The sequence below is a fragment of the Diorhabda sublineata genome, chromosome 10 (assembly GCF_026230105.1).
Source record: "Diorhabda sublineata isolate icDioSubl1.1 chromosome 10, icDioSubl1.1, whole genome shotgun sequence".
In the NCBI taxonomy this organism is placed as follows: domain Eukaryota; kingdom Metazoa; phylum Arthropoda; class Insecta; order Coleoptera; family Chrysomelidae; genus Diorhabda; species Diorhabda sublineata.
The window spans coordinates 20,879,478-20,905,334 of record NC_079483.1 but is presented as its reverse complement, the minus strand read 5'-3'; the positions used below and the strand labels follow the sequence as shown (position 1 = coordinate 20,905,334).

Below are 25,857 nucleotides of genomic sequence, written 5' to 3'. Positions count from 1 at the left end.
ATTTTTTTCTGGTCTCCGTACAAATCATGTTCCATTTCCACTGAGAAATTTTTCCAGTATGTTTTTTTCAGTTCTTTTATTGTGTTGGTTGTTCTATTTCTCACTCTTTTATAGACTTCGTATTCTTCCTGTGTTCTATTGGTAATGTATTTTATGTAGGCTTTCTTTTTTTCATTTGTCAGTTCCTTAATTTCTAGAGTGAACCAGGGTTTATTGTGTGTTCTATTCGAGTCTATTGTTCTTTCTCCTAGGGATTCCTTTGCGCTGTTCTTTATGTTATTCTTTAGTTTCTCCCAGGCGGCTTCTACGTTATCGGTTTCTTTTATAGGGTTTTGGACAATTTTTTCGCGGAGTCTGTTTTGATAGAGTTATTTAATGCTTTCATCCTTAAGCGACTCTATATTAAATTTCGATACGTAGTTGGGTGTTTTTCTTTTCTTTATTATGTGGGATACGCGGTATTTACACAATACTAAACCGTGTTGTGTGCCGATATTTGCCGATGTTAATACCCGTACGTCAAGTATCTGGGAGGGGTGGACTTTTCTGTTTGTAATTATGTAGTCAATAGTTGATTTTTGGCCTCTCGTGTTAGCGAAGGTGTACTTTTGTTGTTCCTTATGATCAAAATATGTGTTGTTGATACGTAATTCGTTGAGGGCGCATACATTTATCAATATATCTCCGTTATCATTCACTGCTTCTTCGTTGAAACTATGCATGATTCCTGGGATAACTGTGTTTCCAATTCTTGAGTTAAAGTCGCCCATAATAAACACTTTGTCTTTACTGGGTATTTTGTCTAACGTAGCTTGCAAGGCATCAAAAAAAGCTTCCCTTTCTTCTTTCGGTTTGCTTACATCCGGTGCATATATACTTAGTAGGTGTGTTCTTTCGTTGGCCAGCTCTACTGTTATCTGTATGATGCTATGACTTATATACTGTACTTCCTTAATATCTTTTTCAAATTTTTTATTCACTAGTAACCCTACTCCTCCCCGTGCTCGCAAGTTCTTGTCGACTTCACTATAAAACAGTATGTAGTTTTGGTACCTTTGACTGCCATTGCCTTTCTTCTTGGTCTCTGAAAGTGCGCAGAAATCTATTTTGTTTTTTTCTATTTCTAAGACCACCTCATAGTCTTTGTTGCTCCATGATGTAATGTTCCAACTTCCGAGTCTTACTATGTTTTCTTTCCATACTCGTTTTTTCCTTTTTCGTGCCGTGTCGTCGTCAATGCTCCGTCCAGTTTCCGAGGCTAATGTGACAGTTCTGTGAGCGTTTTTTCTTTTTACGAGGGGCAGGTTGCTGGCCTCACCCCTTAACCCTCCTCCTTTATCCGGGCTTGGGACCGGCAGTGATAGTCAATGGGCTACTCAATCCACCCATCAACCACCCTAGGCGGAGTTTCAGAGTTTTTTAAAATGTAAAATTACAAACCTGGAGTATCAGAAGAGATAATCAATCACGTTTCGGAGATGGTTCACACCGAATCAAAAAAAGGAAAAAAGCCAGTTTTTAATCTTACTTTCGATGAGATGGGTATAAAGGAATGGACGAAGTATTGTAAGCAAACAAAAGTATGGCAAGGATACGAAGATTTTGGTGGTCAGTTGCAATCAAATACCAATGAATCACCAAAGAAAGCTAGGAAAGCTCTAGTATTTATGCTGGTTAATATCAACGGCGGGTTCAAAACTCCCGTAGCTTATTATTTAGTTAATTCGCTGACTGGCGAAAGTAAATCTATTTTACTGCGGGATTTATTAATAGTATTGCACGAACGAGGTATCAATGTTCTAAGTACAACTTTTGATGGCGACGAGTCTAATTAAAAATGCTGCAAGCATTTAGGTGCGAATTTCGATTATTTAGACAAAGAAAATTTTCGCCCATACTTTGATCATCCCGCGACAAATAAACCTGTTTACTGTTTCTTTGACGCATGTCATATGCTGAAACTAATTAGAAATTACCTAGCTTTAAAGGGACCTTTCATTTATGATAATAAAGAAAGTGTAGATTGGAAGCACATCAAAAATCTGAACGACAAGCAATACAGTGAAGAATTACATTGTGCTTGCAAAGTACGAAATAGACATGTATACTTTCACAATGAAAAAATGAAAGTATTTCTTGCCGCTTAGGTATTTAGTGCGAGTACAGCTGCTGCCTTAACGTACTTGGAATCAGAGTTAAAGGATCCATTGTTTAAAGACTGTGCTGCTACTGCTAAATTTTGTAAATTGATTGATGAAACTTTTGACATTTTGAATAGCAAAAATAAATTTTGTAAAACACCTGGAAGAAAAGGTATGACGGAAGAACGTATGCCAGAATTTAGAAAAAAAATTGACGAGTTTAAAGATTACCTAGAAAAATTGGAAGTTGATGTCGAAGCGGAACCTAGTCAAAATTTACCGCAGAATAATGTTGCAAAAAGAATACCTGTGCTGAAATGTACGAGTGTGCGTACAGGATTTTTAGGATTCATAATTTGCCTTGAAAACTTTTATTCTCTTTGTAAGAAATTATTTGAAGAAAAAAAAATTGTCTCTTATGTCTTGGCCTACAAACTCTCCCAGGATCACGTAGAAATGTTTTTTGCTTTGATAAGGAGCATGAATGGTTTCACTAGTAACCCGACAGTCATACAATTCCAGTCTGCGATGACAAAACTGTTGTTAAATAATATGAACGTTACTGTGCCGGCCAGTGCGAATTGTACTCCGCAGGATAATACTTTGATCATTTCTGATGCCAATTGCGATATTATAGATAAATCTAATGAGAAGTTGAGAGAAAATATTGTAACAAAGAACGAACTTAGAAAAGAAAAAATTAAAAATAGGAGATCTGCTAATAGAATAGCTAGCAAGCTGATGACTTTCCGAATAAACGAGAATTTACATTCTTATTTTAATTTGGCTGAACATAATTACTCGAAAAATGATTTATGGGTACATTCCGAATATTCGGAGGACATGATCAATCACACAGCAGGAGCAGTAGTTCACTCTATTAAAACGAAGTTACACTGTGATAAATGTAAAAGTATGTTGCAGATCGCACCATCATCAAAATCAAAATTATTAGTTTTAAAAAATCGCGGTGGTTTAATTTTTGCTTCGGAAGATGTGTATTTGACATGCTTGTTGACAGAAAAAGTAATTAGACAAAACAAAAATGTGTTGAAATCTCGTAATATTAATTTGAAAATTGTTACCGATACTGTCAAAATTTTACCTCCTCATGTATTTGACGATGTCGAACATATGTTGGAACAGGAACCTTTGTACAATCATCGTCATCAATTGATTTACTTGATAATTCAAAACTATATTGATAAGCGTTTAAAACATGAAAGTGAAAAACTAAATGACTTGAAAAGCAGGGTCCGTATGCGTTATAATAAGTTGACAATTTTCAAAGGTCAATAGTTTTCGTGATGATATGATTGTGATTCTGCAACTACTGTGATACTAATAATAGCATATGCACGGTTTCTAGTATGTATTTACAATAACGTATCTGTAAAAAAACTGACTAAAGTGACTGTCACTATAAATGTATGATAAAGATTCTAAAGTCATTGAGCGTGATGAGTCGAAGACTGTATTAAAATAATCTTCGCCGTATGGTTTCATAAAATTTAAAGATCAGATATTTGTTATGGATCTCGATATAGATAAAACAAATCGACTCTTGTGAATCTCATTATTAAAATACTGTGCGAAATAATTTACAATGAGCGTAAAAAATGGCTAGTCGTCTGTTATTTATTGCTGACAAATATTTTATGAAGGAACTTACAGTTTTAAGTAAACACAAGTTTTTTGAAAACTTGAGTATATTACATTTTATTGAGTAGCAAAAAATAGCTGATGTGCATGACTTACGATTTGAAATATAATATAATCGAATGTATCGTACCCAATTAAAAAGATTTTATTGAAAAGCCGGAAGTAATATTAGTATACGTACTGTCTTTTTATGTAGTTGTACTAATTTATTATTAAAGAATTGTTAAATAAAGTGTTTTAGTTAATTGTAATTGAGTTTTGGTCCTTCAGAGTATTCCATTTTGTTTAAGTACTGATAAACTGAGTTTATTCTTCAAATTATTACGTGCACCACTGATAAATAATGTTGACTTAATGGAATGCAATAAAAAATTTTGATTGATACAATAGGAATAAATTTTCAGTATAATGATAATTAATTAGCCTTGCAAAATTAATTCCACAAATAAAATATAAAAGAATACCAAAAAATTCTCTCAAAACAATATTCCTATAAATATATTAGCAAAAAAAAACATTAAAAAAAATTGGCATTTGCGGGAATCGAACCGAGAAAAGCAAAATCTAAAGGCTGAGATCTTGACACCGACCACCGTGCATTCATGGATATACATACTGTGAAATACTTCAAAAACTTGTGGGCTGAAGGGCTTAGCCTAATGATTTGTAGATTAGCTCAACCTATTTTTATTGAATATTACTTGGGAAATATACAATTGTTTTCATTGCACTAGATTTCGTTTATCAACAGTATTGCAGGAAAGATCTTATTCTGTTTCAATTCATGTTCCGACACGAAATCTAATCAACGCGCATGCGCCATTAGACAGAGACAGCAATACATAAATTATTCTCTCTCTCTTTCTATCGGCCAGACGCTCCCACTTGTATGGGCGCCTATAGCATGCCTACTCTATCTGTAATATCTCTATGGTTCCAACCGACTAAGGTATCGTTTGCGAACTGTTTAAGGGGGGATTCTTTCGATCCTTGGCCGATAGCAAGTACCGTGACAAGAACAATTTGTCCTGACATGCGCGTTATCATCTATTTGACTTTTTAAACGTTGGCGATGCATCTGTAGCCAAATTGTGATTTGGTACGTTTAAGAAAATTTTATCATCTTTCCCCTCTCAACTTTGTGTAAACAAATAAAATGAGTGACGAGAATGATGTTCAATCTGATTTTAATACCAGTGATGATGATCTGGAACTTCTGGTTAACGAAACTAGAATTAACAATGAGAATTACTTGGGTAAGTCCCTGCAGATTCGAAATTCTTCTTCCTCTTTCAATAGGACCAAGTCCTGTTCAATCCTTACGTTTGGCTCTCACTCCAGCTCATGTACCAACTCTTTGGTGGTCCACCTACAGGTTTGCGAGTGTGCGGTGTCTGAGTTTTAGTTCATTTTGCCCATCTGTCTTCTGGCATTCTTTCTACGTGATCCCTTCAGAATCTTTTTTGTGCCCTGATCCATCTCACCATATCCTGTACGCCCAATTCTTCTCTTATGTCTGCTGTGGTTCTCATTATTCTTTTTATTGTTGATGTCTCGGCTCTGATTTCTGAGGCATATGTGAGAATAGTTCTCACACGTTTTATATAATTTTTGAAAAAAAAACAAATGTGCCTCTCCTGAAATTATTCTAGAGATAACAAATTCATTGATAGATCTAAAGAAACTTTAGATTGAGGAGAAAGAGAATTTGGTTTCAAGATCAATAGTGCTAGAACTAAACCTAAGTAAGAAAAAAATACAAAAGAAAAGGAAAGAGCAACTTTAGGAAAAATAAGGAAAGAAAGAATACCAAGATGCAAAATTACTGTTGGAAAAAAGAAAAATTGAAGTCATGGAAGAGAGAAATTTGTTAATCAAAAAAGCTGAAAGTTTTCAAGATAAAACCAGGTATAATTTTAAGAATAGAATAGGCCATTCAGACCCAAAATATTAAGTTGACCACCATAGTTAGATCATTGTATAGTTCTTTCAATATCAACTAGTAGATTGTAAAACTCTTGCTAACAATTTTATTTGATCTGCCATATGCGAGGAAGTATTCATTAAAATGAAATCGAATCATTTTTAATTATACGTCGTTATTTGGATAGATGCACTTAATTGTAATCCTACTTGAAAAATCATTATTATACTGCCTAAAAAATCTTCAAATGATTGGAAAGTTAATTTTGCATCAGCAAGACTATACATACTCTCAATGGATACTTGGACATTAAATTAAAAAAATAAGTTTGAAAAATATTTATATATTTTTAATAATGTTGATGGAACGCAGTACAATAGGTTCAAAAATACTTAAGATTTTACAAAAAAATTTATTGTGAAAGTGTGTTCTTTGAGCATTTGATAATTCAAATAAACAAACAATAACATGGCATTTAGGTAATAAAATGAGTTATATCCTTATTATCAAATATTAGATATTTACATTGACAATTCATTAGTTACCCTGGTCCTAATGGCAGCAGCTCCAGGGTCATCTTCTGCACCATTATCACCTAAATTTTCATGCAATAGCATTTCCTGATTTGCCATAATAAACAATAAACTCATCATCTAGAGCTATATTGTGTAAAACACAATGAGGTGACAAATCAGTCTGATACTTTGATATGGTCCAATTGTCGGATTTTTTGTTTAAGAACTCTGAGTTTCTACAAGGCCTACCCAATACTATATTGTATTTTGACGACATTGTGTGCCTTGGCTCCACCTAAGAAGAGTGCTTTAAAAATCTTGAAGTGTACCTCCAGCGCTAAGAAAAATTCGATCTTCCTTTTTTAAACAAACAAAAATGCATACTATTCCAGGAAAAAATTGAATACCTTGGGTACGTTGTTGAACACAACAAGACTTCTAAAAGCCCTGAAAATGTTTGGGCTATAGCTGATATGCTTAGACCTGCTTCCAAAGACGTTGTTCAAACATTTTTAGGCATGATCACATATTACGCTCGTTTTATACCTAATCACTCGACTATAACCTTCCCCATACGAAAAATGTCAAATTCTTTTGGACTGTGAATGCGAGGCTGAATTCATCAACCTGAAAAACGAAATTGGCTACCGACCGAGTACTGGCGCCATACGATCCAAACTTACCTTTTATTTTGTCTTGCGACGCAAGCTCTGTAGGGGTCGCTGGGGCGCTGGGGTCTTAGCACATGAAATAGACGGTAATTTTCGCCCCATTGCTTATGCCTTAAGGGCACTTACCCCAACATAGCAGAATTACCTTCAATTACACAGAGAAGCTCTTGCTGTCGTTTTTGCAGCTGGCCATTATTTCATTTACTTATTAAGTAGAAATTTCAAAATCGAAACTGATAACAAACCGTTGAGCAAAATCATCAGTCCTAAGGCTTAACTTTTTGATATGACTCCCGATAGACTTTTGAGTTATACTACATATCTTTGTGCGTTCAACTACACGTAGTATTCAAGCGAAGTCGTCTAAATGCCGACGCAGATTGTTTTTCCAGAGCTCCAGATCATCAGGCGACAATTTCAGCCAACGCAGCCCTCAATCTTGAAATTTCTCACATTTGCATGGCTAACGTCAATCAAATTTCATCTCAAATTGTGAATGCTGAAACCATCAAAACGGCTTCATTCTCTGATGTTGAAATTCAAAAGATAATTGCTGAAATCGAAATCGATCCAACCTTGGCATGTCAATACACTGTTGAAGATGATTATTGTTCAAAGGAAACCGAATTTTCGTTTTGATTTTAAAAGGAAGATAAATTTTGACGTTTCTTTTGAAAACTATCAAAAAAAATAATTTTGAAGCAGAAGAGACCTAAAATCAAGAACATTTAGATGCATTAATATATCAAGAAGTCTAAGGAAATTGGAAATTGAAGAAATTTGAAATTTATATATATATATATATATATATATATATATATATATATACACGTTACAGGAACAAATTAATCAAAATAGCTAAAAAGTAGACAATTGACACATTGTATTGTGGGTTATCTAAAATCGATTCTAAAACTGCAATAATTCCGTTCCAACCTTGCATGTTGGGGATCGTTACAAAAACCGTACATAGTCGGCGATTGCGCGATAATATCATTCAAACAATTCCAATAACGGATTCCTATTTGGGCTGTCAACGAGTAAGCATCGATTGTTTACCGGTCGTCTAGATGGGCAATTAAATATATACCAGTTTTTACGGTGTTGTGAATAGTAAAAGAATCTGGTTTTCACCAGTGGCGGACCATTAACACAGTTTTGTCCAGTGAGAAGTAGTTTCAGAAACTGTAAGTTCACCTTACTTATATTGTTCTCCAAGTTATCTAAACTTAGTGAATTACACATCATAAACACAGTCAATTCGATTAGTACTTCACCTATAAAAGCAGCAAACCAATTTCGCATGCTACTATTTACAAATAGCGGCCAGGGCCATATTCCAAATTCCGGCCAAATATAATCAAATATCAATGATGTCTTCAATCAATAATACACAGCAGTTAACCAAGCTGTTTTTCCAAGCAAACAACAAGCAATCGTTTTTTCCGCTATCAACAATGCCAAATTACAGGACTACCTTATCCCATTAGGATCAATCATTCAACCAAAAAATATTATTTTTCCATCAAGGCTTTCAAACAATCGTGTCTGTATGTACTTGGCAAACAAATCAGTTGTTGACAACTTCATGAACAATTATGGCTCCATAACCGTCAACGGCGAAAAACTAGTAGCTCGTCGACTCATAAATCCGGCTGATAGAATCATACTTTCCAATGTAAGTCCAACCATCCCTCATCAACTGCTAACAGATGAAATATTAAAATTAGGTCTAAATCCAGTTTCTCCCATGACGTTTCTAAAAATCGGTGCAACATTACCTGAGTATAGTCACATCCTAAGCTTCAGAAGACAGATTTACGTAAGCCCCTATACGCAACAGCTTCCAGACTCCATACTGATTGAATTCGAAGAAACCAGCTACCGAGTATTCCTCCAAAAAGATGGACTAACATGCTACAAATGCAAAGCTGATGGTCATATAGCCTCACAATGTATCAATAACTCCAGCCAATCAGAACCTAATACATATAGTTCTACATCAAATATTCAACCGCTCTCGACTTCCCAAACTCTTCTTACAACCCAAATCCAAACTCTTCCACCATCTTCGTCAACAAATAACATCAATACACAAAAATTGACTTCTTATCCAACAACAGAAGACTCTTCACTTAATCAAGAGACGCCCGCAACTTCAACGAATATGGAAGCAGAAACGGATGCAACAGATATTCCCAAAATCACAAACAAAAGGCCTATTGAAGACACCCCCACACCCGATAGCGAAAATAACATAACGCCCGAAAAATTATTCCCTAAGCCAAAACCAATGCTAAAAAAGAATAAATCGAGCAAGAAACAATCAACAATATCCTGCAAGGAGTTCATCGAAAATCATTCGCCACCTTTCATTCTGGACTACGATCAATGAATTGTACTACTAGATAATGTAACCGGCTCACTCCAACCTGTAAATATAGCTCTAGATTTCACTTCTGACCTCCTTGCGCTTACTACTATGTTATCCGAAGTATATCCCTACATAAATGACAAGACAACAAAAACGAGAATCACCAAACTTAAAAAAAAGATATTTGTTCATCTTGGCCAAGACTTAATTGACTCTGAATCTGATTCATCTACTAACAACTGATTTGTCGCACATAACCCTCTCAAATTAGTCCAAAATTCAACTCAATTCTTCAATGGAACATAGATGGTTTCTACCATCGACTTGGTATGCTACAAGTTATTATTAAAGAATACTCCCCGGACATCATATGCCTTCAAGAATCCAATCTTAAACCAGATAGCAGCTATTCAAACAGTCAATTTCAATTCTTCTCCAAAACTCGTAATAATACCAAACGTGCTAGTGGAGGAGTGGTAACTTTAATAAGCAAATCTTTACAAGCAGATCACTTCCATGTAAACTCAGATATCGAAGCCCTTGTAGTAAAACTCACCAGCATAAAACCTCTTACATCTGTAATATATACATTGCTCCCGACTCCACAATAGAATACAAAGACTTAGAAAACTTACTAAATCAGATACCAAGTCCAAGAATCATTATTGGAGATTTTAATGCACATAACATAACCTGGGGCAGTAAATCGACAAACTCAAGAGGTCACATACTAGAGAACTCATTGCCGACATTCCACTGAATTTTCTGAATGATGGAAGCCATACTAGGTTCAACATATCCACCGGAGAAACTTCTGCTCTGCGACCCAGCACTTTCTGCCAATCTATCATGGGAGGCTCTCTCGTACTCCTATGGAAGCGATCACTTTCCAATTATTATCGAAAATCGCACCTCTCCAGGAAAATGTTCACCAAAATACTCACCTAAATGGAGAATAAATTCTGCAGATTGGACATCCTTCAGTAACCAGATTGAGCTAAACATGGATAGCTGCGATAATACCAACGATGTCCAGAAATGTGTATTGAACTTCAATAAAATCATCTTGGATAGTGCCAGCCAGCACATTGGCCAAACAAAAGATATAAAAGGCCATTCTCCAGTCCCCTGGTGGAATCAAGATTGCGAAAAAGCTATCAGGGAAGCAAAAGCAGCGTTGAACAAATATAGGAAACACAAAACTCTCCAAAATCGCGTAGAGTTGAAAAAATACAAAGCAAAGGCACAACTTGTGATCAAACAATCCAAGAAAAAATCTTGGCAGGAATATGTTTCTGGAATAAACTCCTCCACTCCAATAAATCAAGTCTGGACCAAAATAAGAAAAATGATTGGACATAGTTCAAAAAGCACTATCCGTAGCATTAAACACAATGACCGGTACTACTCATCCACAATAGATATAGCCAATATTTTGGGCCAATCCTACCAAGAACAATCGTCAACCTCAAATTTCACACGCGACTGTCTCAATAACAAGGCTCAAATCGAACAAACTCCCATCAGTTTTGAAGATACACTGGATAACCCTTTAAACCTTCCTATTACTATAGAAGAACTTGACAGCTCCTTAGAAAAAATGAAAAACTCGAGCCCAGGTCCAGACAATATTCCAGTCATATTCCTCAAATATCTACCACCTTCAGCAAAACGGCATCTACTGAAGCTTTTCAACAAGACATGGGAAGATAAAGTATTCCCTTCATTATGGTCTGAAGCTATTATTCTACCATTTTTGAAATCTAAAAAGCCCAAACAAGAAGCCAACTCGTACAGACCTATATCACTAACATGCTCAATGGGAAAACTGCTAGAGAAAATTGTCAACCAAAGACTCATGTGGCATCTCGAAACTTCTAACATCCTAATCAACGAACAAACTGGTTTTAGACCAAACTGCTCAACTCTTGACAATATTGTGGATTTGGAAAGTGAGATTAACGAGGCTTTTGCCACCAAACAGGTATGCGTAGCCATTTTCTTCGATATCTCAAAAGCTTTTGATACCTGTTGGACTCCAAACATTCTGATGCAACTACGAAGATGGAATATCACAGGAAATTGCCTAGCTTTCATCAACAACTTCCTTGCCAACAGAACATTCAAGGTTCGGGTTGACGACGTACTATCTGATGCTTACCGCCAAGCAAATGGAACCCCACAAGGCTCAGTTATCAGCCCTACTTTATTTCTGATTGCCATCAACAACATACTCAATAATCTGAAAAAACCATTGAAAGCAAGAGTCTTCGCAGATGACCTAGTAGTTTACATAAAAGGAAAAAATATAAATACAATATCTCTATTCAACAATTCATCACAAATTTGGAACTATGGTTACGTCAATCCGGCTTCAGGTTTTCTGTTACCAAAACAACAGGTGTGGTATTCAGCAGAAATCGTTCATATACTATCCCAAAATTGAAACTTTATAACCAAAATATCAACTTTAAATCATCAGCTAAATTTCTAGGAATGATCTTTGACCATAAGCTTACCTGGAAAGATCACATAGAGAAGTTAGTCCAAACATGTATGAAGCGGCTTAATATAATGAAAAGTCTAGGAAATATAAATTGGGGATCTGTCCAAACAACACTACTACTTATATATAAAACGCTGATTAGGTCTAAAATAGACTACGGCTCCATAGCTTACGCATCTGCCAGAAAAACTGTACTTCGCAAACTCGATGTTATCCATAATACAGCATTAAAAACAGCTTCAGGCTCGTTTACAACATCCCCTAATACCTATATCCACTAATGCTGGAAAACCAGTTTACAATAAGACATCCAACAACATATATAGAGATCTTTTTGATAAAAAACCGCAACTATCAAAGCCATTCTATGCCAGAGTTAGAGATCTTCTTCAGAAATTTAACCTAGAGCTCCCAACAATGTTTCCATCCACTGTCGAATATCCAGCTCCGTGGACAATCTCTACCCCTCGCTGCCATACTAACTTGACCGGGTTTGATAGGGATACAAATCGCCATGAAATCTTTGCAGAAATCAACAGGATACTGCATAACTACATTGACTTCAACATAGTCTACACGGATGCTTCGAAATCGGAGGCAGGAGTGGGTGCTGCAGTAGTGACCGCAACTGAATCTTACAGCATAAAATTCTCCCCTCACACAAGCATATTTACGGCAGAACTCTATGTTATCTTTCATGCCCTTAAAGTAACTACCTCCTTCCCAAATCCCAAAACCCTAATTTTAACTGATTCCTTAAGTAGCATTCAATCCTTGAAACATCTCTATCCCAAGCATCCAATATTACAATCAATCAAATCACTGCTTCACAATATCCAGAACGACAAGAAATCTGTCGATTTCATTTGGATTCCTGCTCACATTGGCATCAGAGGCAACGAAAAAGCGGACCTATGTGCGCGTAACGCAATCGTAAACGTTAATGCTAAACTCAACTCAACTAACAAAGTGTGTGGTGAGTGACGTGAGAACACTTATTCGGGAAAAAGTTCACAACCACTGGCAACAAGACTGGCAGCGATCGCAAGACAAACTTCGCGAATTTAAATCAACAGTGACACTGTGGAAGCATCCAAAAATATCACGCAGAGCACAAGTGACTATTACTAGACTTAGAATAGGGCATTGCAAATTTACGCACACTTATCTTTTCAATAATGACAATGCTCCTATATGTGATTCATGTCAAGAACACTTAACAGTGAAACATGTCCTGATCAATTGCACTAAGTTCGACACGTACCGGCTAAAATATAGACTACCCACAGACTTAAATATACTCTTAGGTGTAAACTGCCCAGTTGATAAATTGTTGGGATTCCTAAAGGACATTAATCTACTAAACAAAATCTAATATTGTATATTGTTGTATATTGTTATACACCCCGCTAATCACCTTGGGTGGAAGCGGATTAGCTTGAAATAAAAAAAAAAAAACCATGACGAGATCGGTCCGTATTAGCAGGCTGGAACAAACATGGTTCACAAAATATACAGTGACAGCCAACGATAGTGTCGACAGTGATATATTAATTGGTGCTAATTTTATGGAAAACAAAAACATACTATTAGGTTGACGACTTGTTGACTTCCAAGAATAGGTCGGATATTTCCTTATGATTAATAAATATAAAATGTAGTAAAGCACATTCAGCCTCACTGACTATAGAATAGGTAACAAATATACCACACAGTTTTGCCTAAAACGATAAACAAATTAATATTTGTACCGCCGTCCAGGAATTCGGGAAAGTGATTCACCCAGCTCTATTGGTTAATACAAAAGACGATCAGAAAAGAATAGTGGTAGATTACCAGGCATTGAATAAAATTACATAAAAAATAGTTTTCCTATGCAGCTCATAGAAGATATTATCGACAATTTCGGTGAATATAAGTATTTTAATAGTAGGTACCGATCTGGCATCAGGTTATCATCAGATTCCTTTAGATCCAAAATCTATCCCGTATTCCGTATTTGTCACCTATGAAAGTCATTACGAATATTTGTGAGTTTCATTTCACCCTTGTAATGCTCCCTCAGTATTTCAACAATTCATGAACTTAATTTTTAAACCATTGATTCAATGTGATACAATACCTGGACGATATATTGAAACCATCCAAAAAAATTGAAGAATGATTTAGTATGTAGGAAAAAGTTTTGAAAATATTAACAGAATATTGGAATTGGGAAAATCAGTATTTCTAATAAAATATTAACTTATTCGTACAATCCGTACAATCAAATAGCCCCATCAATAGTCAAGCCGTACTTTCCTTTAACAAAACCCAACATCAGTTGAGCCAATTTTTGCGATTAATGGGATTCTTTATAAAATTCATCAAAGATTTTGCCAGTATACAGTATACAAAATTATTAAAAAAAATTCTTCCTGGAAATGATCTGAATCACTTACGTCATAAATATTCTAAAAAATAATATTTATCCAAAACCGGTATTAGTTATATTCAACCATAAACTAACAATAGCGGTAAAAAAGGGGTTATTTGCACTCCCTACCCAAATACGCCAGATCACACCATACTCTTCATATCAATCATTTGGAACCCTTTATGATAAAAATAAATTAGTAATTGTGAACGGTTTTTCGAAATTTACATTCTCAAGACCTTGGTGGTGGTCTTGGGAATGTATGTAACCAAGTCAGTGTTAGAAGTACTAAATGAAATATTTACTATTTTTGGTACTACTGAAAGAAACACCGAACCACACAACGTACGCCTGCAGAACTTTTATTTGGATTTCTCTTGAAAATGGATAACGACATGCATACTGAAAGGGCCGAAAGCATCACCGATTTCACCAATATTCGTAAAGAAACTGCGAAAAGGTTAGAGAAAAATAGACTGAAATAAAATGTTACCTTTAATCAGAAGAGACTACCAACAAAAATGTTTGGGATTGGAGATTTTGAGCTAACGAAGGTCATTAAGAATCTAGAAACCGAAGAAAGTAAAAAGTTGCTAAGTTCAGAGGACCTTTTATAATAGTGGAAGTTCTATCAAACGACAGTTATAAAGTTGAGGAGGACATTCACACAGGTGATACAACCGGCCATATGAAGTAGTAGTAACAGCAGAACACATTAAACCTTTTGAATTTCAAACATGTTGAAGTAAGAACTAGCACTCTGATTGCAAAAATGAGCACTTTGATTGCAAAACTTTGATTGCACAATAAGCCCGTTACTGGCAGGAAGAACCCTCGATGGCAAGAAAGTAAGCTTTCATGGATAGCTCACCAAAAGATATTAATTTTTTTATTTGTTCATTTGTTCACAGATAAGCCCTTGAGTATAAGTTGTTGAGAACAACAACAGGTCAGAATGGCCGTGCGGTAAACCCTTACGATATGCGTCACTGGCACGCATATGACAGACAGATATAGAAAACATGTTGACTCAACCATAGAATAATGCTAATGATGACTTAATTCTTTTGTCGTTTCTTGTAAAGAGTGAATGTATAAGACGTTTTTCATAATTATATAAATGTTAATATCAATAGTGCCTTCATATTTATTATTCGACTGCCCCGCCATCCAACTACAGTAAATGCAGTTTCCCATGTTATATTTGTGAATATGTTTTTAGATCCTTCATTAAATAATATTGAGAAATTGATATAACGCAAGGTGATAACTATGTTCACATTTCATATAGTAACGTGTTGAATATCAGGAGTTGATGAGTGAGTTTCTAAACATGTTGCCTATAGAATAATAATTATTATAATCAGAGTCACGTAGTAGTGACCATATTATTTTACATTTGATCAGAATCAAAATCACCCAATTTCCGGTTCAGGATGAATCGTTTATAACTGATAAATTGTACAATAAAATTTATAGTTTAATATGATATTGCAATTTCTTTGTTTCTGTATCGTATCTTTTCATTATGATTTAGATGAAATTAAAAAAAGTGATTAATCTCATGATTGTTACTTATTAGGTCTATTTTTCTTACACAATGGCCTAATAATTAGTTGGTCCCCACAAAGGTTAAGGTGTTTCACTGGAAATATAATTTGATTATGAAAATTTTGTTTGTGTTCATTTTATGACTTTTCTGTTACGCAAATTAGAAAGATATAGTATTAAAAGTCTCTTGATTCTTACATAATTTATTGCTCTCTAATTTGGTGAATTTTGATTGTTGTTGGTTGATTGGAAGAAGTTAACCCTAACTCATGTTACTTTCATAATATTCTGACATGTATAATTTTCAGAATATGGAAAAGCAAAGTTGATTTTAATAATTTTAATAATTTGAGCAACGTTCAATTTTAATATATAGCCTCAAAGAGACTGATTAAAAGACTTAACACCTTAACATAATTATGTCACATCAGTTTTACAAAGTCGTAATTGATTTGTTAAATCTGCTTAAAACAGAAATTTCTTGAATAAAATTTAGTTCTTAAACTGTAACTCAGTTCTTCATTTTGGTTGACCTTTTCCTGAATAAACGGTAAAAACCTATATTATATGATATTAATTTATATTGCCAGTATTTTCAACGGAAAATAATAAATTTGGATTGAACTAATTATAGTACATTTTTTCACGTCAGATAAATATGTTGGTAAATTATGAAAATTAGTATCTATTCGTACCTGATAATTTTAATGAAATGTAGATTTGAAATTTAAGTATTCATAATTTTTAAATTATATGACAAGAAAACTCTTTCGCAGTTTTTAAGCTATAGCCCCTGATATGACAGTTGCCGATAAACAAACTAATTTTTTGCATTAGTAGCTTTTATTATTTAATTCTACTTTAACATATCAATTTCTACGTATGTGGAATTTGTTTGAAAATTATGTATCAATATAGTTAAAATAAATGTTGATTCTAATATTTATAATTGTAAGATTTAATAAAAATGAAATAAAAAAGGCAACAAGTATGCGGTGTTCTCAAACGGCCACTCTCAAAATACTAACTGCACCCGACACAATTAAAAATTTACATAGAAAATAACTTATTGATTTATATAATTGTTATAGTACGTATCCGTACCAGTTTGAACATCTTTAACTATTTTATTTCCTATTGGTTTCTTTTTGAGCTTTTATATAATTTCTTATAATATCCATCCTGCTATTTTCCTTAGTTGTTTCATCTCTGCTGCTATTCTGTGTATTTTGTGTCTTAATTTGTTTTTTCCTGTTTTCTGTCTCTATATGTATTTTTTCATCTTCTGTGAAATGACTCCTGGGTATTCAAATGTTGTCACTAAATCTATTCCTTCAACTTTTTATACCTTTTAATATATTAATGTTTCTAAATCGTCTTGATTCTAGGTCTAGGATTTTTTTTTCATATTTTTGAAGACAGGTGAAAATTTGTCGTTTCGACATTTTCATTTTAATACTCATGATATAGTTGATCTATTGATTAATACCTATAAATACGCAAATTGTCAGTGTCACATCATACTTTGATGAAAATTGACGGTAGTCTGAATGTCAAAGTTTTTCCGGTCTTCAAAATTATTAAAAAACAATTTCAAATCAGAATAGACCTAAAATCAAGACGCTTTAGAAAAACAATATATCTATTCTTTCTCCTTTCATTATTAACTACCATCCTTTTGCGTTTTTTGATATTTACTTCCATTCTTATGTATTTTATTGTCTTAATCCATACGTCTAGTTTTTCTTCTATGTTCTTAAACGTATCTGTTACTATTACTATATCATCTGCATATCTCTCATCCATCTATTTCTACTAGTTTTAGGTTTCTGTAGCCAATTATTATCTCCAGTTTATACTTCCCTTTAATTATTTTTATGATCCTATTTATTACGACTATAAATATATAAGGATTATATAAGAATATCTTCTTGTTTTAACGCCATCTCCATCCTAAACTCTTTTGATATTCTATTTTATCTATTGAGTCGAATGTAGCTTTCAAATCGGTGAATGTAATATGTAATTCACTCTACTCCACATGTTGCTTCATTTCCTTATCAATGTATTTCCATATTTTTTGTGTCTCTATGATTGTCATATATGTTTTTAGTCAACCGAAAATCACGATATTAGTTAGATCTTTAGTTTTCGCAGATCAGGTCATTCTCGTTTTTATGCAATAGTATCAATTGATTTTCTTTCCCAGGGTAGATATTTTATTAGAGCTCCATTATAAATGGGATATCTTCAATAGCTAACCCTGGCCTTAAATATTTTATCATTTTCGCTTATATTTTGTCACCTCCGCTCTCTTTTCCTATTTTGATTTTCCTTATCGCTTCTTCCACTCACTTGTTCCTTATGCCAAGTGTACACGTATCAAGTAGTTATAGCAAGTTACTAAAGCCAGTAACTAAAATTTGAGACTGGTTTTCTAGCGAGTGTCTACATTTTGATAAGTATTCCAGTTTATTTGTCATTTAGTACTGTGGAATTAAACATGGCTGAAAAAATACGGGCAGCAATACGGCATTGTGGTGAATTATCAGAAACCCTTGCAGAAGAAATGAAGAAAAATAAAAATAAGCATTATTGAGTACGAAAATTGATTAGTCGAAGAGATGTATATGGTGCTACTTTGTTAAGAGAATTAGCAGCTGAAGACGCACCAGAATATAGAAATTGGTTGAGAATGATAGTTGATAGTATCGGTATAAGTGTTTATTATCGGGGCGGAGTCTGCTACACTGTAAATTGCATGGTCGGAAAAAATATTGTTCAGCATACGCAATTAAGTGAACAATAATGTATGGGATATTACTCCATTACTAGAGGCTGCGGGTTCTAAAATATATTAGGTATTTTAAACAACAAATATTTAAATATTTTCTCATCTTCTAAGATCCTTAATACGCCTTTTCTTAATATGTTGCGGATTGATGATTTCTGGTAACAAACATTTTTTGGTCCCAGAAGTTGTCATCTCGAAATATCTAAAAAAAAATCAATTATGGTAAGTATTAGTTATAATATACTTACTGGATAAACTTACAATTTCAGACTCAATTCCAATAGTTGTCCAAACAATCAAAATACAATAACGACGTTGTGTTATATGGAGCTGCCCTTGTACTTGATAAAAGTAATTGCTGCTACGTTTTAAAAACATACGTCCTTCCCGAAGTTCTGCAAATTTAATAATTTGTTTTTGGATGGCGTCTATAGGTGTCGTTTTAGCTGCTGAATAAGGACACTTCACCTCAATAATGCCGTTATCTCCTATTAGACCATCAGGTGTAGCTGCCAAATAGGGCTTTTCAGCATCAACGAATAAACCGCATTCTGCTACAGCGACGTTGTAAATTTCTTCATACAAACGAATTGCAATTTGTTCATGTTCTTTGCCCCAGTTTGTGGCTATATTGCCGTGAAATGGATTGTACAGAATTGTTTTAACAAGAGCTGCGCAGTGGGTCTTTGCACGTTGTTTGCAAATTTGTCCGAAAACAGAAGCTGTTAGTCTCTTAGATCTCTCTTCTTTCCACAATAAACAGTCTGCTTGGCCGATTGTGTTGTTCTGTAAAATCTCACATTCTTCTTTGCTCAGATGAAGGTTATTGAGGAATCCTTTAACTCTTGATTCGTATTCTTCTTCATGCATATCTGATGACGGTAATCCATAATCTTCATCAGCCTCTGTTATTGCTTTTCTCTTTTGTTTTATTGTGCCAGAAAACAATGTTCGCCTACTTTTTTTCCATGCAATGTTTTGTGCATGTCTTGCAATGATCTTTTTGGTATACTTTCCAGAGCTCGCATGGGTCACTTTTTTATGTATATAGCGCGGAAATTCGCCAGTATGGCAGCCGCTTCACATCTTGTTGCATAGGAGCGTCGCACCGTATAATTGATTCTTTTCCCGCCAACAAACTTTGCTACAACAGAATGATAACATTCTGCAGCATTGTTGTCCATATTTAAAATCAAACTTTCGGAATTTCGCATAACACGTTCTGCGACATACAAAATATCCTGGAACAGTCCGGAAGCTTTCATTTCAGTTACCCAATCATATCCTTTTTTCTGTTCATCTTGGTTAATGTTTGTCATTTTAGAACAGAAAAATGTTTCACATTTTTCGTGGTTTCCAAAAACGTGGTAGGGACCGTTGTAAATGTCTTTTTTCAATAATCGGACTTTCTCAGCATGGCACTCTTCGCTTTTTTCAGTGGTAATATAATTTATCGCTCCAATAATCCCACTGCGTAAACATTTTATACTGTTCATCAAAATATTCCTTTGTTTAACACTAACAGGCAGATTTTTGGAACTTGTTTTCTTCTGGGTTAGTGCGCGCAACCGTGTACAATAATTTCGCAACAAGTGATTGCGGCATTCGATTTTTGATACTGGTGTATCATAGGGACGTGCATCGGCCAGTTTTTTTGTCACGCTACTGTCACCATCACCAACAAGATATAGATATTTAACACCATGCATCTCGATGCTCTGTTTGAAACCTTCAACTATGATGTTAGATTCCATGCCTGTTGATGGACCAGACCAGTTTTTAAAACACTTGTGTGCAATTGGTTGTTCTTCCTTGTTTTCGGCTCTTGCACACAAGCAACAATATTTGTTGCGTATTCCTAGGGATAATACCTTTTTGGTTTCTCGACCAATGATTACTCCCACTCCTGATGCTGCATCATAGTTTACTTTATAAGAGCGTTTGCTCCAGGCTCCATCAGCTATAACGGTGATGTATGGAATGGAATCTTTACCTATGCGTCCCTTTTCGATAGCAATTCTGCGTTCTTGTACGCCAGCTTGTTCTATTATTTCCCAAGCTAACTCGTGGATACTGTCGGCCAATTCATTTTGTATTTTTTGGTACAAATGTGAACTCATTACAGGCAAATCGCAAAACTCCAATTGTTCCTCTATTTGTGCTAAACCACCACCAGTGGATATTGCACCTAACACAATCGCTTGATTCACATTTAACATAGTAGGATCGGGATCAGTGTCCACCCTCTTAGATTCAAGACAGTTAGTGCACTTAATTGTAAAAACACTTCGAAATCCCTGACGATATTCACTCACTATTTCTAAATTCCCATTTCTACAATTGAAGATGTCTACATGTTTAAAGTTTATAATGTCATTGAAAAAATGTTTCACATTCACAATTCGCCGACCGGTTACTTTGAATTGTAACTTTTCTTGAGGTCCTTGCAGTAGGGTGGGGGTATGTAAACTTTCTCGCTGTTTTGGAACACCATCTTCTATCTGCAAATACGTGGAGCTTGTTGCCGCAACTTCGACTCGTACGTCCTCTCTAAAAGGTAGTGGTGTAGCACTACTACTACTAGCCGCAACTTCTTTTCGTACATCCTGGTGTGGTGGTGTAGCACTACTACTAGTAAAGTACGAATCAACTAAGAAAAGGCCACAGGCGTCATCGACTAGTTATCGTCTGCCTCACTTTAAAATATTCCCTCTTCAGACTGATATACCAATGGCGTAGATTAAAAAATACAAAAAAAATATATTTTAAAGATTTAAACATATATTACAGTAAGATATTACTTATATACAAAAAAAATCACTGTGATAGACATCAAGGTTTTAATTATCGTAATAATGAACAACTTAAAATCAAAATTATTACCTGAAACCAATTTTTTTAAGGAGCCGATTCAAGCTGCTTACATTTATTGCTTCTGTCAAGATTTGCCGGTCATTAATTTTCTGCAAAACACCTGTAATTTCATCATAATTTAGCATTGCACGTTTGCTCTTTGTCTGATCTGGCGAGATACGATCCAGCTTTCTTTTTTTAGTGTTACGTATTTTTTTCGGCGATTGAAAAGATGTGCTTGGCCCTCTCCACTCAACTTTTTGAGCTTCTTTTGATATCTCCTGAAAAGTAGACCTTGACACCCCAGTAGCAGCTAGTACTCTTTCCCTGAAATATCAAAATATGTTAATATTCTAATTTAAAATATGACACTCAATAAGTAGGTGCCTGTATAAAAATGTGTAAACTCCGCATTTCTTCAACCTACTTCTCGAATTAAATCTTGCTACATACCTGTAATTTTTCAAAGGAATAGTAACTCCTTCATCTGCCTCTTTTTTCATGAAATTAATAATATTGCTTATGATTTCTCGTCCTTGGCTGCGTATAATAAGACCTTGCTTTCAAACTTTTTTTGCGGATATAATTTAAAACGATTTTGCCTCTAATGTTCAAAAACAGCGCTATCTGTAGAATAAACTAAGGCACAGACTAAAAATAACACCGAACACAATAAATCACACTATCTACTGAACAACAAACAATACTAAATGCTGAATGTCCGATGTTCGGTCGGTTATGTATCTGCGCATCCATAAGCGCAAATTATTTATATTACCGTACTTTCCTTCCTAAGTAAAGGCTTGGCAACATCGAAGAGGGACTCGCAATGGTAAGAGATCCATGGTTACGCGACGATTTCCCTTCGAATTCTGATTTATACTATGCGGCAGTCATGCCGCGTTGCCAGTCTATTTGAAACTTGAATTTCTATATTAAAAATACCGAACAATCGTAAAAAACGCCACTGTCACATAAATGGGATGGGCCTAAGAGAGAAGGAAATTATTGCGGACTTTGTCAGTTATGACGCGTCTGGCCTTTTCTTAGTTGATTCGTACTTTACTTGGAATGTTTATTTCTTCTGTAGCCACGTTTATCGGTCTGGGAGTTATATTTTCGTCACGTCACGCAACTCAATAATCTGGAAGTGGCAGACGAGAGAAACAGTTGTTGTTCTTCTCTCTCATCGCGATATAAAACGTACCTAGGTGGCGCTCTTGGCCGACGAATAGCGGGATTTTTAATTTTGAATTAAAATTTAATCTAAAATGTTTTTAAATATGTAGAAAAATAATTGAAACAAAAATTGAGCTTTGTCAAATTGTATTTGCATAAGTACAACAAAGATTCACAATAATAATAATGCTATGCCACATCTTTTCATAACAAACACAGACTGAATGAGAACTAGTAACATTAGATCATAGGGATTCCAAGAAAACTGAAACAAAAAAAGGTTATGCAAGAGGACAAAGTTGTTTGTAAATGTGGACCCAATGAATCAGAATTTGATGGTACTGTAGGTGTATGAATTGTCCAAGAAGTAGACATTTAATGGTATTGTTATTATTTATGCAAAATTTTTCTTTTTGTGCGTGCTGACATTTGCCGGCTGGCTTCAGATCTTAAATTTCGGACAAGTCTTGTACAGTACCATGGGATTCCGATTCTACATATACTTTTAAGTAAAAAATCTTTCAAAAAATAAAAATGTTCCTCACAAGTAATAAATGAGAAATCAATTTCTTGGTTAAGGAAATTTGTTGCTACATCTTGTAGGTTATTCTTTTCACAAATAATCGGTAGCTTATTCTCTAAAACTGTAATACCAATACCAACCGCAATAATAAACTGTTTAGAAGGATAAAACAATTTATTCTTAGAATTTGAGAATTCCTTACTGGAAATAAATTGATTACATGGCTCAGTGTCATCTGAGCTCAAGATGTAACTGCATCTATCGCAAGCGACCCTGCTTCCTCTTCACAATAACCATCAACTTTTGCTTTCTTGGTGTTATCTGTGTTGAACACAAGCCTTCAACGTCCTTAAAAAGAGTCCTTCTACATCTAACTGTACTTGAAATTGGTGTGACAGCTCCGTTGGGATGGTGACTGCGAGGAATTTGTTTTCTCATGTTCAGTAACTTCACTGTTTGCATTACTTAATGATTTGGTATCCAAAAGAGTCTAAGAAATTGAATTTCAATTAACACCTAAGTTATGTTTTATTGCATAAAGCAAGATAAAAGCAAATCATCTAGAATAATATGTAAAATTCAGTACCTGTGGTTCTGGCTTTATTATATATTGGGATATAATGTTTACTTTTTTATTTGCTATCTGGTCCAGTCCCTAAAATTATTATTTTCATTGTAAAATACAAACCTAATTAATATTAGAATACAACCTTCATAACATGGTCCTTCTGGACTTCCAGAATTGTGGGCACTGCATCAGCTTTCAAACGTAAAACTGAGGTACACGGCACAAATCTATCTTTTGTGAAATGCTCATTGCAGATTCTAACATGGCCACATAGTGGTCTATATTTCATTCCCATAGCTTCCTGCCATATTTGCGACCTGTAACACACATGTAATTATTGTACATTGTAAAATAGCAACCTGTTTTTTAGTTTCATCTGGTACAGCTCGATTTTAATCTTTGCAGTAAGGAAACCTCAGTAATAAAAAACCAAACATTCATCTAACATGCATAAACGTATGGGTACTTACACAACAAGATAATAAATTTTCTGTTTACCTGTCTGCGCTACGGGGAAAGCAAAATAAATGCTTTACGTCGTCTTCAGAATTACCGCACACAATACAAAATCTCATTTTCCGGTGAATGATGATTATTGAAACCACACAAACCCACAAATAGAATCCAAGTGCATGTAGCGTGATGAACAAAACAGAACGGCAGGGTTTTACATGTGTCATTTCACATTCCATTTATTAATGTCAATTATGGTAGTGACATCTGTGTGCAAATAATGTAACTTTCGAAAGATTTCTGTAAATACAAAAGCGCCTCTACAAACGTTTTGTAGTAAGTGTGATAAAGACAGATAAATACGATTTGTAATGTACTGAACAATGATGAAAAAAACTGCCTTCTTTTTGGATCTACTTTCCCGTCTGGTGTGGTCTGTAGTAACTGCCTTGTTCTGCAAGTAAGTGAGTGGAATGTACTTACTGTATTGTTTTTAATCAGTTAGAATACAATGAAGAAATTTTTTTCTGAATCATTTCCGTAAACAAATCATAACAAGAAAAGTGGTATTATATGTATAACTGAATAAATAAACTTATAAAACAGGTGTTATACCAAATCTGACATATGTATCAAACTTGGCGTTAACATTTTTTTGTGAAAGTATTAAATTTACAGTCAAGGTGCTAACAAGTACCATAAATAGAAGTGTACAATTCAATTCTACTTCAACTGCATTCAGTATTGATACAATTATTCAATTCATGTAAATTAACATAATTCAATCAATCCCAAACACATTTTTCCAAATCATTTGGAATCTGATTTTATTCGTACCAATTCAAATGCAATTTTCAGAATTCAGATTCAATTCTTACCAACTCAAAGTCAATCTTTACCACTTCAAATGAAATCTTTACTAATTTTAATTCAATGTTTAACAATTCGAAAAAATTCCACTGTTGCATAAAAATTTACTTCATTTCAATTCTTTGTAATCTAATTCAAAGCAGTTCATTACAATGCAATAATAATTCTTTTCTGAAGTGATAATGAATTAATCTCTTTGTGACTGTACCAACCAATTCTTCAGTTCTTAGACCCCCGTTTACATTTTTTCGGAAATGATTACGAAAACTCATATTCAAAAGTTGATAAACAAGTGCACCTGCAAACTTCGCCTTCGGCTCGGCTTTTGACACTTTGCGCTCGGTTTGCAAGAGAGATCACTTTTTTATTTTGGTTTGAAGCACTTTCACCCACCTTTTGCTATCACGAATTTTTTCATTCTCTGACGTATACTTTGCTTGCGTCCACTGCCAGGAGTTAAATTGGTCTTCTATTTTGGCATATTTGCTTGAATAAGTCTCGCCACACAAATATAGTCAAATTCACTTTTGTGTTTTTTGCACTGCACTGCACTGAACTGTAAGATAATTTCGTGAAAATGCGAGAATGAAAAGACGTGTTTTCAAGACAAAGTTTACTAAACGACTGTCCCTTATAATACAAGGTCAAAATCTCTCCACTTTATGTAGGGAGTTTGTTTATATTACGTAAAACACTTCATCTCTTATCATTATAGCTTTGGTTCTCACCCAAGTTCTCAGCTAAGGGTGGTTTACCACCAAAATCGTGCATCCAGACTAAACAACCGGCCACGCTTCCCTTCGCGTTTATTTTACAAACATTCAACGTCCATTTTTATTCGCAATTTATCGGGTTTA

The 25,857-nt window shown here is 34.6% G+C and overlaps 2 protein-coding genes across 2 annotated transcripts; both read right to left on the bottom strand.

Moving 5' to 3' along the window:
- Nucleotides 1-21,386: 21,386 nt before the first annotated feature.
- On the bottom strand, nt 21,387-22,253 carry LOC130449728 (uncharacterized). The gene is made up of 2 exons (XM_056787705.1): nt 21,861-22,253; nt 21,387-21,734 (listed from the first exon to the last, which is right to left on the bottom strand). The coding sequence occupies exons 1-2, from the start codon at nt 21,908-21,910 to the stop codon at nt 21,434-21,436; spliced, it is 351 nt and encodes a 116-aa protein (XP_056643683.1). The 5' UTR covers nt 21,911-22,253; the 3' UTR covers nt 21,387-21,433.
- Nucleotides 22,254-22,923: 670 nt separating this feature from the next.
- LOC130449647 (uncharacterized) lies at nt 22,924-24,357 on the bottom strand. Its single transcript, XM_056787595.1, has 4 exons — nt 24,176-24,357; nt 23,820-23,994; nt 23,696-23,764; nt 22,924-23,599 (listed from the first exon to the last, which is right to left on the bottom strand). Exons 1-4 carry the CDS (start codon nt 24,355-24,357, stop codon nt 23,480-23,482), a joined length of 546 nt encoding a protein of 181 aa, XP_056643573.1. The 3' UTR covers nt 22,924-23,479.
- Between the last annotated feature and the right edge of the window lie 1,500 nt (nt 24,358-25,857).

Excerpts from the sequence above, each read along its gene's own strand:
- LOC130449728 (XM_056787705.1), bottom strand. The coding sequence starts at position 21,910 with ATGAAAAAAGAGGCAGATGAAGGAGTTACTATTCCTTTGAAAAATTAC. Across the intron at positions 21,735-21,860 it reads ATTCCTTTGAAAAATTACAG|GGAAAGAGTACTAGCTGCTA; the intron begins GTATGTAGCAAG and ends TTGATATTTCAG.
- LOC130449647 (XM_056787595.1), bottom strand. The coding sequence starts at position 24,357 with ATGACACATGTAAAACCCTGCCGTTCTGTTTTGTTCATCACGCTACAT. Across the intron at positions 23,995-24,175 it reads TTTCCCCGTAGCGCAGACAG|GTCGCAAATATGGCAGGAAG; the intron begins GTAAACAGAAAA and ends TGTGTGTTACAG. Across the intron at positions 23,765-23,819 it reads AGAAGGACCATGTTATGAAG|GGACTGGACCAGATAGCAAA; the intron begins GTTGTATTCTAA and ends TAATAATTTTAG.